The 18,573-nt window shown below is 26.5% G+C and overlaps 1 protein-coding gene across 7 annotated transcripts in view; it reads right to left on the minus strand.

Annotated features, from left to right (window-relative positions):
* Window positions 1–18,573, minus strand: part of Klc (kinesin light chain) — a 30,574-nt gene that overhangs the window by 6,300 nt on the left and 5,701 nt on the right. For 2 of the 7 annotated variants that reach the window (XM_011066786.2, XM_011066783.2), the window contains exons 2-8: window positions 13,944–14,310; window positions 11,507–11,672; window positions 10,491–11,206; window positions 6,612–6,815; window positions 6,487–6,498; window positions 5,524–5,646; window positions 1,367–5,286 (exon numbers count right to left, since the gene is read on the minus strand). In XM_011066786.2, the coding sequence (XP_011065088.1) occupies window positions 5,134–5,286; window positions 5,524–5,646; window positions 6,487–6,498; window positions 6,612–6,815; window positions 10,491–11,206; window positions 11,507–11,672; window positions 13,944–14,285 (1,716 nt within the window). In that variant the 5' untranslated portion in view covers window positions 14,286–14,310 and the 3' untranslated portion in view covers window positions 1,367–5,133. The other 5 variants (XM_011066781.2, XM_087405800.1, XM_011066785.2 and 2 more) reach the window with 5 other exon arrangements.

Raw genomic sequence — 18,573 nt, forward strand, 5'->3', positions numbered from 1 at the left:
GCTTCTACATTTTTACAGAATGTACAATCAACATTTTTTTGTTAATCTTGAATATTACGAATCCTGAACTTGTGTCCTTTCTTAGTGCTAATTTTTAACGTCTATTTTAAGCCTAAAAGCTTGAGACAAACGCTCTATTTGCACTAAAAACATACCTATCTATTTCAAGACCAAGAAAAAATTATTTTTGAACAAAATTGGAACACAGTTAGGACTTAGATATTTCTTTATTTTAGATGCCTTCAATTTTTAATCGCATTTTAATGGAACATGTGAAATTGAATCTTTAATTAAATAAATAAAATATTACGCGTTCTGTTTTCGTTCAATTTCTCACACTATACATGGAAATAAAAAAATATTCTATCATAAATATATTTTATATGTACTGATATGGCAAACATGTACTAATAAAATAGCTCAAAATAAAATTACATGATCAAACGAACTTACAAGTGAAGTTCGATCATAATTATGCGAATGCTTCGTCCGAATAGAAATATAGTCATGTCTCGTTCTACTCGGATGAAGCGCATAATTATAAAATAAAATTAGATTATAACGAAATAGATGTTCCAAAATAAATGATCTAAAATAGATCTAAAATAGATAGAGTCTACAATACTTGCTTTTAATTGCAAAATCTTTATGTATATGAGTGTGTGCGTTATTGTTGATTATTAGAAGTTATTATAATTAACACAAAATTCTAAAATACAACTTTATAAAGATATTTCAAATAAAAATTGTTAGTATTTTCGAAATATCTTTGGTTAATATAGTTTTGTTGTAGATAGAGCATGTCAAAAAGCGTAACATAGATTTCAACCTAAATTTTTTGTTCTATATTGGAATATATATTTTTTTCTTACTCGATTTTCTTAATATTCTTTATGTAAAATTATTTAGATAATTAAAATTATTAAAAAGTAAATAATTCACAAAATATTTCATATTTTATCATAATATGCATAACATTTGATGTAAATAAGATATGAAATAACTTATAAAATGTAAAGCACTTCATATTCTTCGATCTTATTTTACATTTGTATAATAGAAAAACGATAATCAATTAATGTAAAAGAATATATAGCTATGAAAAGTGAAACTACATGTTGCATATTATACATTTATGCATCATGTTATATGCAAAGAAAATCAAGTATGATTATATACATATTTTTTTCAGAAGCAATTTAATCTTAATTTAAATCTTGATTTAACACATAATTATTAAAAGTATTATAAAAAATAATGTTTTATATACATTATCATTTCTTCATAGACTAACTATAATAAAAAAAATTGTGATGACTTCAAAATATCAATGGAGAAGAAATTAAGAATAAATTAAAGTCTAAAGTTTGAAAATAATTTATTTATTATTTATTAAAATCTCAAGGCACTACCTTCATCATTTTTAACCTATTAATTTAATCGAGAATAAAATAATCATTAATTTATGTAACAAATTATCCTATCTAAAAAAAGAATGTGTGTATATTAAGATTGCTGTATGTCGCTTCGTAGAATATACATATAAAACTCATATCTCTTTTTCAATCAAAATCATACTCTTGGTATCTCGCAACGCAGAAATCAACAAACATTAATTTTTTTCTTTTTTTACATGCACCGTTGAAATCTTACGAGAGATATCGCCTACATCATTTTGTGCCACCGTTAAATATATTTCAAGTATAATTCAGATATATTTCGAATATATATTTTTAATTTCGACTTGACATTTTTTCCTAATAAAATTTTCAAATACATTCGATGTAGATCTATGTCCGAATTATATTTGAAATACATTTTTCTCTATACAATTATGTAAATATATCTATCGCTGTAAATAAAATATATCTTCGAGATATCTTATTTCATATTTTCAAAATATTATATATTCAAGAAATTGCTGCAATCTGGTTTCGAACCGTGCATAAATTGCGATTAAGATATCGCTAAAAGCCATATGGTGATAAATTTTTAAAATCGATTTGTTTATAACGCAAAATACTTAATAAAATATATTTCGTACTATCTAATATTTTTATCGATATATGAGATATATGTGTGTCACTGCATTGCAAACTTGGAGAAACTCTTTATAAAATAAAATTTAAAAAATCAAAATACATCGTCAATATTTATCGATGTATTCCAATTTTGACTTCATTTAAAACGTTAGAATATATTTTCCGATAAATTTTAATGAATTATATTCCGATTTATATTCCAATTTATATCGTAATAAATACATATGCATGTAATTGTTATAATAAATTGAATAAAATTCGGAATATTTTCAGAATTATTAGATTTATAACATTGTTTTTACATAGTCTTTTGCTTATTTCAGTTGAAGCCTTTTAATCATTAATATATTTAGTTTCTTTTTTTTTTCAGGATTTGCTTTGCGAATCTATACTGCATTATATAGTTAAGCAAAGTTGCAATTTGCACAATACTACTTTTAAATACTACTTTTAAATAACATGTGCGTAATTTCATCGATTTCGATAAAAAAGAAAAAAAAAGAAATAGACACACATTTTAGGGGCAAAAGAAGAAAAGTTTTTAAATCAGACTACATAACATATGATAAATCAAATATATAAGAATTTTCATTATGTTTAGATTCTTTATATTTTTGAGTTCTTATCAACATATATATATTGTTTTTATTGATTCTTCTAATTGCATTCATTTTTTAATTTCAATTAAAATCAACGTGTCAAATATATTTGATTGTTGCAATCTCTTTATGTAAATCATGAATATAAGAAAATGACTGAACCTGCTATAAAACGTCTACGTAAAAAAAGAGAAGTATAGAGAAAAATATGTCATATCAAATCAATATTGATTACCTTATTGACACAATTTTTTTTAGATGTACAAATTTTAACATATACTAGATTCATCAATAAAAATGTAATTTCAAATATTTTATGAATAATCGTAGTAAATAAATATCTAATGAAATGCGTCAAAAATGCTTCAAAATTGGAAGGCAATAATGTAATACGTTACATATTTCAAAGTAGATTTAATATATTTTAATATATTTTATTTCCTAGATAAGTTAACATTATAGATATGATTTTTACATCAAATCAAACAGAAAAAAATATTTATTTTTTTTTGAAATTTTTTATTCTTATATAATATTAAAATGCATTTCTAGTTCAAGTTCCAATGTTATAATCATAATGTTTTTCAAGGTGTAAAAGTTTTACACAAATTCCGAATATCTTTAGAACGCTTTAACTTCCAAACCGTATAACTTTAATCTCTTTAAAAAATTTTTGTAAGTATTTAAATATACAATATATTTTTCAACAATTATACATTATTTAAAAATTTGTTTATTCACGCGTAAAGTGATAAATACGCTTTAAAATTATTTGTCGTCAAGTTCTGTATTTTAAACCGTTTTGAAGTTGGAGCATTCTAAAAGTATCATTTTCAAAATTTTTTAAATTTAAATTAAAAACTTTCATATCTCAAAAAGTATTATGATTACAGCGTTAAAATACATATCTTAACATTATGTATAAGAATCAAAAATTTCGGAAAGAGCAAAAAAACACGCATTTTTTCGGTTCGATTTGATGTGAAATATCCTTATATAAAAAATATCCGTATATTTTAATAATACGAGTTTAAATTTCTTAATGTTTTTCATAGTTAAAAATCTTTATATTTTCAATTAACATAACATTTTCGTATATTTACAATATTATGTTATTTTATATTTTTTTATCGTTTTTATATTTGTCAGCTACAGTTTGCATAAAATGACAGATAAGCTGGTCCAGTTATTTCTTACATTTACGATATAAGTGAGTAAACCTTTATCTGAAAAATGAGTCTCACGTAAATGCAATATATACAAGGTGTTCCAATTAAAACGATGATTACACCCTGTAATTATATATAATACTAAAATACGTAAAAAAGTTTTTAATTTGTGTCTATAATGAATAAAGAGAAATGCCATATCAAAAACGCTAATACCTTATTGTTCTTCTAAAAAAAAATTGCTGAAATTTTCTGCTCATCTTAGGAAATGATGATGAATAGCTTTACAAAGTGTACAATAAAATGTGTGTCAAATATAATTATAAAATATCTTGAATGAATAAAATTCTAAAAATAAATCATCAATGTTCTAATCGATGATTTAAGGAGAATCCTGCATATAATTCTATACTGAGTGATTCACTTGGAAGGGTATATTTACGTCACGCTTTATCACATGATAGTTAGATGTGTTCTATTCGGAGCATATTCAGGATGTGTACTTATTGTTAGATATGCATTACGCGATACTATATTTTTACGCCACATATAAACTGACACACTTTCCATTCTATCTAGTTTCAATATTTTTCTTGATACGTTCTTTCATAATCTGTATAAAACAATGAACTATTTAATTAAGGAGATTATAAAATTGTGAGTACAGAGACAAAAATAAATCTTAATACTTCATTTTAATATCTTTAATTTTAATATTTTATTTCAAATTTGACCAATTAATTTTAATTTTACCAGACTTTCATTTTAATTTTATAATATTAAGTTTCCTAGTTTTCTATTTTATGATACCAAAAGATAGAAATTAATCGATTGAGATATGAATTGTTTATAGATTATCATTCTAAAAGAATATATTTTAGAATCTTCGCTCATCCTAGAAATACATCTATCTATTCAGTGACGTCGTACTTAAAAAAATCATCGATAAACGAATGAGAGCACGGTAAAATATATCTGTTCTCTTTAGCTACAATACATTATATATATATATATATATATATATATATATATATATATATATATACATATATATACACATATATATATATACACACACACACATACATACATACACATATATATATATACACATATATACACACACACACATATGTACGTACGTATGTATGTATGTATTCTGCATTTAAGATGAGACAAATGTTATAAGAAAGCATTATAGAGTAAAAGATAGATAAAATTTGTTAGAAAAAATACAGGATACGCAACTGAAGAGAACGGATTTAACGAATCAATAAAGCGGAATAGAAGCTAACGAGAAACGGAAAATGGAATCCACCCGATTTATGTAGATGACGAGTGAATGCCAAAAGCTTGGAAGATCTTATTTTTAAACCCGGGTTTGTTAGGACTAGCATCATGTTGGTGCTGGCCACTGCTCGCCGCTGACTGTCCTTCATGTAGCGCCCTTTGCACCAATGGCAGCGAACTGTTCACCTGCGTTCGATTGCGTTCGTATGCGTGCGAGTGCGGTCGCCGATGAGATTCGGCCAGAATTCGGTCAGATCAGGTTGTGCCGGACGTGACGGACGACGAAACGAAAAAAAGAACAAAAAGAAAGAAGAAAAGGATAGTAGACGGCTATAAGTGTTTGTGTCAGCTACTGCATAGCATGCGGAAGTGCATACGGCTAATTTATACGTCGAAATGACAAACGACAGAAAAAAAACTCACCTCTTCGTGACTTTGTTCATGTTCGCTATTAGCCAGACTGGATCGTGAGCCACGTCTGGTAGAGCTTTTGTCATCGCCTAACAGCGTCTGTACCACCCGTGCCTTACTCACCAATTCTAATGCCTGCAAAAAGAAAAACAAATTATTTTACAAATGCATATTATTGTAACTAATTAAATCAAATTTTAATGGATATATATTTTTTTATTTCATATATATATATATATATATATATTAGGTGTTGGAATTAATTCGTAGCGTTTTTAATGAAAGAATGTTATTTATTTCACATGAGCATTAAAAAATACATTAATGAAAGTACTTCCCATCACTTGTAAAACGCTACGAATTAATTCCAACACCTAATATATACACACACACAATATTATGTATATCATATATGTATTTTTTATTAATTCTAATTTGCAAATTTATTATATAATTCTAATATTTGATCTAAATATTTAAAGGCCTAGTTAATTTGAACTTTTTGCACAATTGATATTTCTTCTTTTTCTTTTCACGTTAAAGAAAGAGGAGAAAAAATGAATTGTGCAAGGAGTCTAGCTGAAAAAAGTAATCTACTATCTAACATTTTGACTACTAATGCCTCAAATCATAAATTTATTCCAAGGTGAATAAAAAAATTTTTCTCTCTTGATAGGTCTTTTTATTTTATAATCGATTGTTATAATAATTGTTAAAATGTGATTTGTGTATGAATTATAAATGTGACTTGAAGAAACAATCAAGAAATTTGGTTCATATATATATTAATTATATGTATTAATTATTATATGTGGCAATCAATTAATTAACATTATATTAATTCAAATTAAAATTTGAATTAAAAAATATTTAAAAAAGAATATTTTAAACGCAGACAAAGAAAATCAATTTTGTGTAATTTTGCAATGTGCAAAAATCAAAATTTTAGAACAGTGCTAAGAAACTTTTACTCACTTGTTGCACGTGCTGCGTGCGAGAAATGTAAGAAATATTGTTAGTTATATTATTTATAATTATACGTAATAATTCTTGTATTCTTGTGTATTCTTTACCAAGAAGTTAATACAAATATTATCTACCTCTCTTCGAGATCTCAAGGCGCAATCTTCGAGCGTTTCAGCAGCTTCGTATTTACCCTGTCTTCGATAAAGGGCACCAAGATTCTTTAAAGTAGTAGTAACAGTAGGAGAATCCACTTTCGCAGCCTTGTGCCAACCGCCATATTCGCCATATGGTGTGTTTTCCTTGTTCCTATGTTTATTTTCCTCTCTTTCTTCGGCCACCTAAAACAGAAATCATAAGATGATCAAAAAACAATTAAATGAATTTCAAAAAATTTCATCAAGAATTCGATAAAATTTTAAATTATATAAACAGATAATATAAAATATAAATCTATAATGCTGCTCCTTATTTTTTTTCAACAAATTAATCTTTTATCTTATATTTCTTTTATTAGTTATTTTTACTTTTTATTATTAAATTTATTGTTAAATTTTAATATTAAATTATTAAATTTATTGTTAAATTTTATTATTAAATTATTAAAAACAATATTGTTTTATAAACTATATTTATATTTTATGCTAATTAACATTTTTTCTTTATCTTATACTGTTCAATTAAATATATTCCAAGTCATCATCATGAATAAATATTTCTGTCTTATAATATAAATCTTAGATGAGAAAACATATTTAAGTTAAGTATCTCTGTTTAATTAATGTAATAAAAGATATGAATTATCTTTGATAGGGAAATGATTATACCTAAGATATGTCTAAATTATTTTTAAGAATAACGAGATTATTTTTTTAAGATTATTTTTTTAAGAATAACAAGATTTCTAATGTTGGCAATTCAGTTATATTACTTTAGTTGTTATTTGATTTTAATCTAAATTACTTCTTTTGTGCGGCCGTTTTTTTTTTACCGACAAAAGTTTGTTTCGCGAAATTTTCTTTATCTTTTTTTCCTGTTAATAATTTTTTTCTCCAATTTTTTGAGATATTTAAATATACCATAAAATTCTATATAATTTCAACTATTACTTAATATATTTAAAAAATTGCATTTTTATTTCTATCCAATTGTTGTTCCTAGGGACAATTATATAATATTATATATTCAGGTTACACTTTAACATCTTCAAGTGATGTTGACACATTTTTATTTTTATCTTTTTTGCATAGGTAATTAAACTGAAGTGTTATATCTAGGGACGTGTACTTCGAGACACTTTTAACATGTGCAGCACAATGCTGAATACTATATTTTTATTTTTATCAGTGCACTGTAATAACGCAAAAAGGATAAAAATAAGAAGCAAAAAAAAGAACATTGAACCTAAACAAAATGAAAGTAGTGATTAAAGATATTTTAGATAGAAAAAAGATCTGTAGAATAATTTAGACAAACACGCCTCACATATAACTAATATGTTCAAAATCAGTAATAAAATTAAAATTATATATTATTTCATTCTTGTTATACATACTCTTTGTAAATATATAATAACAAAGGAGATTAAAATTAAGAAAAACAGAAATATTATTGTACTAAAATCAATTTTATTTTATAACATTTTTTAGAAAATTTTTTGAAAAAAATTTTATATTATTTGTTTGTTGATTTTTTTTTATTTTTCCCACATTTGTTATAAAAAAAGAAGATACATTGGATATGATTTATGTAACCATTTTAAACAAATGGTAAATTGTATTTCCTTTGATTTTAATAATAATTTGTTTCAATATTGTTTATAAAATCTCCAGATTATAATTAACCCAAGTAGCACATAGTTTTACATACTTTAAAATGATCATAACATTAAATACATTTGTAAAACCTCTTTATTGTAAAAAAATATATATTCTAATCAACATATGCTACCTAAATCTTTTGATCAATTTTTACAGTAAATTCGTAAGTTACGAATAAACAGAAATAATTTCTTAACGAAATTCTTATTTGTATAATAATTCATTATTATTGAAGGCGTGAAATTCGTAGAATTCATCACTGATTATCTTGTTTTTCTTTAACTCGCGAAATTTTAGCCATAATCTTTAAACTCTTTCCATTTAAAAATTATTAGAGTCTCGACATTTTCATATTAAAATTTTCATCTTAAATCTTACAAAAAATTATTAAAATAATTATTGCCGTGTTGACTGTATAATTAACATATCTTGTTTCTTAACTTTTTATTAGGATAATATTCTTTTGGGAACAAATCAATATTTGATTGTTGCCTCTAGTTTACATAAGATATCTATAAAAAGTGAGGCGCATTGAGCACTGAGGCACATTTGTCTGAATTATCCTAAGAGTTATATCTTTACTAATAATTATAGTTTAATTATAACAAACTTCAATGGAATTAAAGTTGTTTTTTTCATACAAAACGTTTAATTTTGTGTCCTCAGGTATAACATATGTACATTGTTCCTAGGTGCAATTATATATATATATATATATATATATATATATATATATATATAAAATTGCATCTATAAACAATTTATAAAATTGTTAAAAATGTGTTGATCATTGCATGAAACGCTGTTGCTCTCTATGCCAGAGATTCACAGGATTCAAATCTACTCAGAACACAAAAATTTGATTTGATCGCTACTTCTTAGAAAGCAATGACAAACCACCGAGAGTATATCATTCGGAACCGGCATTAAACACTGTAGGTCCCATATATCATTTAATATATCAATCCCCCAGAGAATTGTATATGTCTAACAATCTAAGGCCGGTATTCATAGTTTATTCTATTCTTGTTTCAAAACGTCTTAAGATGCTAATAAAAAAAATTTTTTTAAATTATATAAATATCCACTATTTTTAAATAAAATTTTAAATAAAAAAAATTTTAAATAAAAAAAATTTGAAATAAAAAAAATTTTAATTAAAATAAAAAATATACGTAGGCAAAACAGATTCTACTACCTACTTTTATTTTATTTCTTGTATTACAGTATCACCGACGAGATAATTATTAAAGACGGTTGGTCCTGGGCAAATTTTTGATTCATTAAGACCCGGAAGTCCGAGAATAATTGAAGAACCATGATATTATCGACAATTAATATAACAAATTTCCGATTTAACACAAATATTTGGATAATACAATATTAAATTCTTGATTTTTTTATTATATAAATGTTGCATAAATAAGTGTGCATACTTGTAATGCTATATTATCTTATATTGCCGCAAAATTCCAATTTTTTTCTCTACAATTATCATTCCTATTAATAATAATCAAAGTCAGACAATAAAGTTTATTAATTTTAAATAAAAATCGAATATTTTGAATTTAAAAGTATACACATGTCTACAAAACTAATAAATCATAAAATTAGTACTATACCAGTTTCTTACTTTTAATTACATTTTAACAGTCACGCGAACTTCCGTAAGACCGGATGTTTTTAATAGTATCTCATTAGTAACAGTATGTAAGAAAATTGCTATATAAAAATATTTTATTTTTCAATGATCATTAATTTTAAATCATGTAATTATTTATTACTTTTAATTACAACAAATATTATAGTTTAAAATTTTATATATATATATATATCACAATTATATTATTATTTACTTAAAATTATCACACAAATGCATCTATTTAAAATTAAATAGATACATTTATAAATAAAATATTCCAGAAATCTTATTTGTTTTTAAATAGCATCACGTAGGAACAAATCTCCATATTACAAATATTTAAGCAATTATTACATTATTCTAAAAGGAATTATTTCAAAAGAAATTACAATGAATAAATGCTCTTTTATAATTTTATATAATTTTTTGGAACTTCGAGTTACTACATTTTTATCTTCTGGAAAGATTTTCAAAAACTGGCTCAAAAATTTCTTGTCCGCAACTTCTATATAGGTATAAGCATTCAATATGGATTGTAATTCATTATTTCGTACCTGCCAAATCGGTTTGTTGTCACCATCGATGGCGCCAAATTCTCTCTCATGCGCTCTAGTGAGCACCTGCTTATATAACACTTCGGCATCTTTATATTTTCCTTGTTTCAAGTAACAAGATGCTAGATTGTTTTTCGTTTTAGCGACGTTTGGGTCATCCGGTCCCAGCTTAACCTCATAGATCTCCAATGCTCGTTGATAATAACGTTCCACCTCTTCGTACTTGCCTTGATTCTGGCACAGTAGTGCCAGATTATTTAATTGCTTTGCTACATCCGGATGATCGCGACCTAATACCTTCTCGCGGATCTCTAGTGCTCGTTTGCATAGGGGTTCAGCCTCCTTATATTTTCCTCGTTTTCCATATAGCACTGCGAGGTTGTTCAACGTTGCCGCTACTGCGGGGTGATTTTCACCTAACGTCTTCTCTCGAATGGCTAGAGCATCATTCAGAAGATTCGCAGCTTCTTTATATTTGTTCTGATCTCGATATACGAGAGCGAGAATATTAAGCATGGTTGCCACGTCAGGATGATCATGACCAGAGGTTTTTTCTAGATCTTCCAAAGCTTGTTTACACAGGGGAACCGCCACTTCATAACGGCCTTGACTCGCATATTGGATCACCAGATTATGCAGTGTACGCAAGCGTGCCGGTATCTCATAGCCAGCATTCACTTGCTGAGCAAACTGCGAGGGCGGAGTCGGAGATATAGCTTGAAAAATACAATAAAAATCTTTGTTGAAGAAATAGCTATGCAATACTTATGAAGTTCTATTTCGCATTTAATTCATCTAAAAGTAATAATTAAAAAATTTAATTTGTATAATTAAAAAAATTTTAATTGCAATTATTATTATTATTATTATTATTCGTTTATAATTTTCTACTTATAAATTACTATTAAATTACTTGAATTACTGTATATATTATTAATTTTAGTAATTATTTTTATAAAAATTTAAATTTCAAAAATTTTCGAATTTTGTGATAATTCAAAGATAGATAGACTTACATTTGCTGTTGCGATCGTCCGTATCATCATCAGGAAAGAGATCCACCACAGGATCGTCCTTAGGTCGATCCTTAGCATTTTCATCTTCTGTTGATGGATCCGGATCGTATTGTCGCATACTGGCCATAAAGTCTAAGTGTCTCTTTTCTTCTTCTAATTGAGCAACCTGCGAAATACATTGCAAATGTAATAAATTTGCAACTAACTAAAATAACAAATTGTTATAATAAAAAAATTATTAATAAAAAAGGGTTTTTCAATTATTAATATTTTTATGATTATCACTAAAAATTTTCCTTGCTTCTGTGCGAAAAAGCTTGCTCGAAAATGTCAAGTATTACAATTCTTGTAAATCATGGACACAAGATATCTATGATTAATCAGACTAAAGACTGTCATCTAAATAATTTCTTATTCAGTGTTCGAGAGCGTAATAAATGCACAGTAGGTAAATAGTGAATGATAAAAGGTGTGAGTGTGAGAGATAAAAGGTTTTAAAAAGGTTAAGAGAGAGAGAGAGAGTGATAAAAGTCTGAACTATATGGCAATTTTAATAAAAGACCATTATTTAAAACTAATTTTAGATAAGGACCACAGAATTTTGCAATGTGATACATTTCCAGATTTGGCTAACGGAGTTTCAACATATCGCAAAACTCTTATGCAGGTGCACACTTTGCGAGCTGCAAGGAAGCAGGCTGCAAAGAAGATTGCAAATAAAATGCGCAAAAATACTTTCATTCCGCGAGTAACGACGATAAAAGGAATGAGCATACTTTTCGTTAACGAGCGTATTCCTTTGTTTAAAATTAATCAAGACTAACGTGTTATTATTTTCGAGATCCTGTAGTCCGCTCCTTCTGCGCAATTCTTTTATTCACGACTGCTCTTTTAATTTTATCAGTAGTCGCATTAGGCAAATAAGATTAAGATTGAATTGAAATTTAACTAATCAAAAAAATTCATTAAACTTGATATTCGTTTTCTTTTTTCTGATTGGTTAAATTTAAATCTAATCTCAATCTTCTATAGTCTGAACTACGAGCTTGAAAGAATCCAAACAAGTCGACACGTTTCCAATTTATTGATTTATTTATTAATTTGTTTCCCTTAAAAGGGGATTGTTATGTGCTTTGTTTGAAATGATTTGTTATCGTGGGTCATTTTTGTTTGACTTATAAGTGATGGCCTGCAATTGAACACCGCGGCAGCATCAACGCGTTGAATGTCATCATCAAGCATAGTAATTATAAATACTCAATTTTAATTTAAATACTCTCTGCACGGTTTCGATCACATAAATTTTCGAAAAAAGTGTTCGAAAAGTGGAATAAATTTTATACAGTATTTCATTAAACAAATATTTTATTCTCTATTTAAATACTGTGAAATTTCAAGACTTAGATAAAAAGTATGAAATAATTTACAAAATTTGTTTTTTACAAGTTAAAGAAAAAAAACCATATATATTTAATCAAAATATATTTAATTGTATTCCGAATTAAGTTTCAAACAAATTGAAGTTTTTTTGTGGAAAACATTAATTTTTAACATATTTATATATATTTGAGACTAATAGATAATACACTACTAATATATTAAAAATAAAATTAAAACGCTAAAATTTATGAAAAAAAATTCTTAAAATTTCCATTTAAATTATTTTTATTATACATATATCTACATAAAATCATTATCATATATGAACAAAAATACCATATCCGATCAAGACAATGTTTTGTGCCTAACAATATTTCTTGTGAATTTATACAATTTCCAGTTCACGTAAACTATGCGTTGATTATTTGTCGGTCTTAAAATACAATCCTAAACCGAAGCTGAAATAGTAATATTATAAATTAATTGACAAGCAATTTAATATTCTTGATGCAAATAAGCATCTTAGAAAGCTGTTAATAAGCTGTTAATTTAATGTTAATAAGTATTTTGAAAACTAAATAATTTATTGCGAAAAATCTTAACATCAAATTATAATGTTAATATCCCGTAACTTCGAAATTGTTCGGAATCGGATACATTTATTAAATATTTTCGACTTATTTTCATGTACTGAAACTGCTATAATTGCAGTTTTGATACTGTATGAAGAGACACTCTGTACATAACATTAAATATGCAGTGTTAAATTAATATTAAGATCAAATTATTAACAGCTTTCTAAAATGCTTATTTGCATCAACATTAAATTACTTGTCAATTAATTTGTGATATTATAACTCCAGCTTTAGTTTAGAACTGTGTTTTAAGATTAAATTCATAATTAAATTCACAATAAATATTATTAGGAATATTATGAAGAACCGAATATGGCATTTTTCACTTATGTGTGTTTAATTTCATCAGTCAATTTTCACTTAATAAAATCATGTTACGTTAATGAATTAGGATTAATAATGTTGTAATGAAAGTAACTTACAGCTTGCTCACTCGCTTGCAACTTCTGTTGTGTGCCGGCTAGCTCGTCTCTAAGCCAAGCGTTCTCCTGGCACAGCCTCTTCACCTGTGTCCTTAGTTTCTGCTTTTCTGCTTCCACCATCTGCAGATGACTCGCTAACGCTTGCATCACTTGCGCTTCGCCTAGGCCCAGGTCGATCATCTCGATGATTTTAGAAAGCAGACTAGCCTTGTCCCGAGCAGCAGGTGCGTCCTGAGACTGCAGGCCTTGTAGTAGACCACCATGTTCGACTCGGAGAGCCTCCAGACCTTGTGCGACGGTCCGTGCTCCAGCCACAATTTCCTCCTGCGTCATCGCCGTCATTCTGCCTATGTTCTCAATTTTTTTACTGAAAATAGAAACAAAGAAGGGAAATTTATATTTGCAAAACAAAAAGATTTCTTTTTTTTTCTATAGAAAATGTATAAATGTTCTGTTGAAAAATATAAATAGTCAATATGATACAAATATAAACACTTAATTTTTGTGTTTTAAAGAATAAATAGCAATTAGTTTTTACAAAAGAATGTCAATAAAATATTTCATCCTACGTATTTAGGTGTATACCTTATAATAAAATATCAAATATTCATATTATTATATTTTTGCAAAATGGCCGACGAGCGCCAAGGCGCTTCCGTCGCAGAGAAGGAAGTTGAAGGCCGAAAGTGCGAGGTCTCTAAATCCCGAAGGCAGGAGAATCGTTATAATGATAACTCGAGCACGCGATCGACACTCGATCGGGGTAAGTCGCGAGCAAAATGAAAGACGAGGACGAAGAGAGAGGACTTACCCCATGTCTTCAGGGCCGCGTTGAAGCTGTCTACGTGCTAGTCTAACGCGCGGTACTGTCGGCTCAATATTTTGACGCCGGCGCATCGCGGTACCGCGGCGCTCTCGTGATTCTGACAGAATCGGATACATATACAGAGCGATTCATTCGGAGACATATCTCAATATATTACTCTCTCTCTCTCTCTTACATGTCACAACAACAAAGATTTTATTTTTGCAAATTGCAATATATAATAGAATTTGTTAGAATCATATAATCATAAAGTCAAAATATCATATCATAGAATAAAATACAAATTATAATAAGAAAATATAAAATATAATAAAACCAAAAAATTAAAAACAATATTTTAAATAAAATTTTTTTAATTCAAAGTTCTACAAGACAGACTTTAAACGTTCATGATATATTTTATTTATATACAACACTATGCAATAAAATTTTTATCTATTCCATCAAATAGTAAAAAGACGAGATTTTCATTAAAATTAATATTTCAAAATCATCAAAATTTTTAATTTAAACAAAAATATATGTAAAGAATTGCGGAATGTAAAGCAGAATATAATGTTATTGGATAAATTAGAATAATACAGAATAAAATATTATTTAACAATTATAAAAATTAACTGCGATTATAGATTATTCTCTAATTATATTCTTTCTTATTTCAGTAGTTCTTGTTTCTAACTATTTAGCTTTCGACATTTGGATAAACTTAAATAAATATATTGCATATAAATGAATAATTAAATATTAAGAAAAATAATATAAATATATATAGTAACAGTAAAAGTCAACACGACAAATTCTATTAGTGAAATTACAGACAATGGCACATGTCTTTCTTTTCGCTTCTCTTATACCTATTTTATATTTAAAATGGAAAATATATATAACATTATTGAAAAAAACATAAAAGAAAAAGAAATTTGCAAAAATGTAGAAAGGCTATGATAAAAATCTTATAAATGTTGCAAAGATATCAGCTAATGATAGATCATTTTGTAATTCTGAAGGAACGCTTAACGTCTGTGACGTACAAAATATTTATATAACAAAAATGCATTTTTTTATGTGGATATGTCACAATAAACGTTCAATAAATATAATTCAATAAACATTAAAAATGTAAAAAATAAATTTTAAAATATCAATATAGAGTGCATTTCTACACTGAGAAAAAAATGTTGTTGATTCAATTAAAGTCTAAGTGATTAATTCATATATATTTTTATTGATATGAAGGCATAAATTATTATTTCAATAATCAAGGTCTTTATGTCAATAAAAATATACACTTATGTGAATTAATCACTTATGTTAGTGACAGCCCGTAATATAGATTTTAATTGAAGCATCAATTTAAACATATTTCAGCTTTGCAGTTGTTAAAATCTCTTGTTGATTCAAAACTTATAATTTTAAATCTCCTCAAAATTCGAATTCCAACAGTCACGGTTTTTCGGTTTTATGAATCGTTCTACAATACCAAGAAATTTCGCCTAAATTTTTCAATGTAATAATTGAAATATCAAATATTTAGTCTCTCTTCTCTTTCTAATAATATTACTTCAATTCAAGACTTTATGTAAAATTATCTGTTTACAATTTCTCTTAAATTATATAAAACAATTGAATTCTCTTATTACGGTATTTTTTATGAATCAGCCTGTAGAATCGTAGCGCAACTAGAAATTTGATGGTGAAGAGAAACGATCGCGTCGCTGCTGCATAATCGATACTGGTCAAGAGAGACCACCTTTTCTTTGATCAATTGTGAAACACTTTATTGTAATCGATATTGCACATATCATATATGATGTGTATTATTAGGCAATGTTTTCAAATTTGGTATTTCGATGTAAGACTATAAAAAACTAATTAAATAGTCTTTTCAATCGTACAATATCTTTATAGCTTTAATCAATTTGCCATTTATTGCCGATTTGTTGAACTATCCGTCCATTTGGAAAACTATCTTAAATATATTTATTATGGAATGACAATTAAGAAGCATTCTAATCAAATAGATACATCAATTCAAATGTGATACGTGACAGTTATATCTTAGTTATAACTACTGTTTTCGGCTCAGACGAAGTTAAATTTTCACGCACTCATAAACACCTTGACCTTCCCCAACAATCTAAGGTCAGTAAAACAGGTCTGGTAACCTCACAACAAGATCATTTGTCTGATCCCAATACTTCCGCTATTCAACCAGTTACGATCAGTACGACCTTAACCATTCAAAATAATAGCAATAAAAGATGGAGAGAGAGAGACCAACCTAAGTAATCTGCCTTGAATTTCTCTGGATTAATCGGCCAACTAATGCATAAACCATAAATTAAAACATATATATAAAGAAGAAATTAACAATCGAGAAATTCAAAATCTTAGAAACAATTTAAAAAATATTCTATAACAAGTTTTGTAGGTTAGGCTAGTAAGGAGTGGAAAGTTGGAAAAGTGAATAAAATTATTTACCTGTACATAATCATTTTCTTGAAGCTGTTATACGCTCTAAACAGTTTTCTGCTACTTAACCATCTTTTACATTTACACACTTTATATAATATATTCATAACACGTTAATCCTATTTTAGTATTATAAATAAAAAAATCGCATCGACAAGTTTATGTCAATATACAATTATTTTTAATTTATAGCAATTATAATTAAATAGCTAAAGAGCAATTAAAAAATATAAAAATGCGTATTTTTTTTTTAAGTTACACCTTTTATCGCAAGTATGGGTAAAATTTTCAAAGGAAAATTAATGAATTATTCATTATTTTGAAAAAGCAAATATTCTACAAATATTATAGGAATATATATAAAACAGCACCTCAGGGTCATTGAAAATTATCAGAAGAGTTATAGAATAAAAAGAAAAAGATTAGTAAATAAAAAAAGGAAGAACAGCGTGATAAGATCAATGACTACAGTTACAAAGAATACAGAAAGAATAGAAACAAAGAAGAAATAAGAATATAAATATGAACATAAAAGGATAACAGATGGATTAAATTACATATCCAATCTAATTTTAAGCTTCAAATTCAGTATATACTAAAATATAATATATATAAAAATAAGTACATACAGATGAAGTCCACTTAAGATGATCTATAATTTACATCAGCTTTCGGAATAAAACTGTTAATTCTATTTATATTTTTATACGTCGCGTATATATTTTGATGTATTCGTGTACTTTTATATTTGTATTTATACATACATATAAATATTTTGACTCTTTAATTGTTTTTCATATTACAATTTTTCAAATGTTTATGATGACAAATAAAGTAATGAACAGAATTTTATCCTGAACTCTGACATAAATTATAGGTCATCTATAAAATGAACTAAAGATAAAAATCAAATTTATAGAATTTGAGAACTAAATAATATAAAATTTCGTTTTTTTTTTAAATGGAAAAAAGGGAAAAAATCATTTGAGTCTAATTAATGTGCAACTATTGCATTCATAAAATGCTAATCGAATTTATTCTTTCGTTTTAATGCAGTATCGCAGAAAAAACGTTGTGTTCAATTTAATATACTTTCAGACTAGTTTGTAATAATAACTTACCATTATCTTACCATTTTCAAATTAATTTGAAATTAATCTTTTCATGCCATCGTACTTCGAAACAGTTTATTTCATACGAGGAAAAATATCAAAACTATAGCGACATTACATGTTTATGTTAACATGCAATAAACTGAGAAATTCGATACTGGAGTGTAGTAACGCTCATTATGAATTGAAATAATTTTTTTTTTTCCAAAAGTATTATCAA

The sequence above is a fragment of the Acromyrmex echinatior genome, chromosome 4 (genome assembly GCF_024713525.1).
Source record: "Acromyrmex echinatior isolate Ae372 chromosome 4, ASM2471352v2, whole genome shotgun sequence".
NCBI classification, from domain to species: Eukaryota; Metazoa; Arthropoda; class Insecta; order Hymenoptera; family Formicidae; genus Acromyrmex; species Acromyrmex echinatior.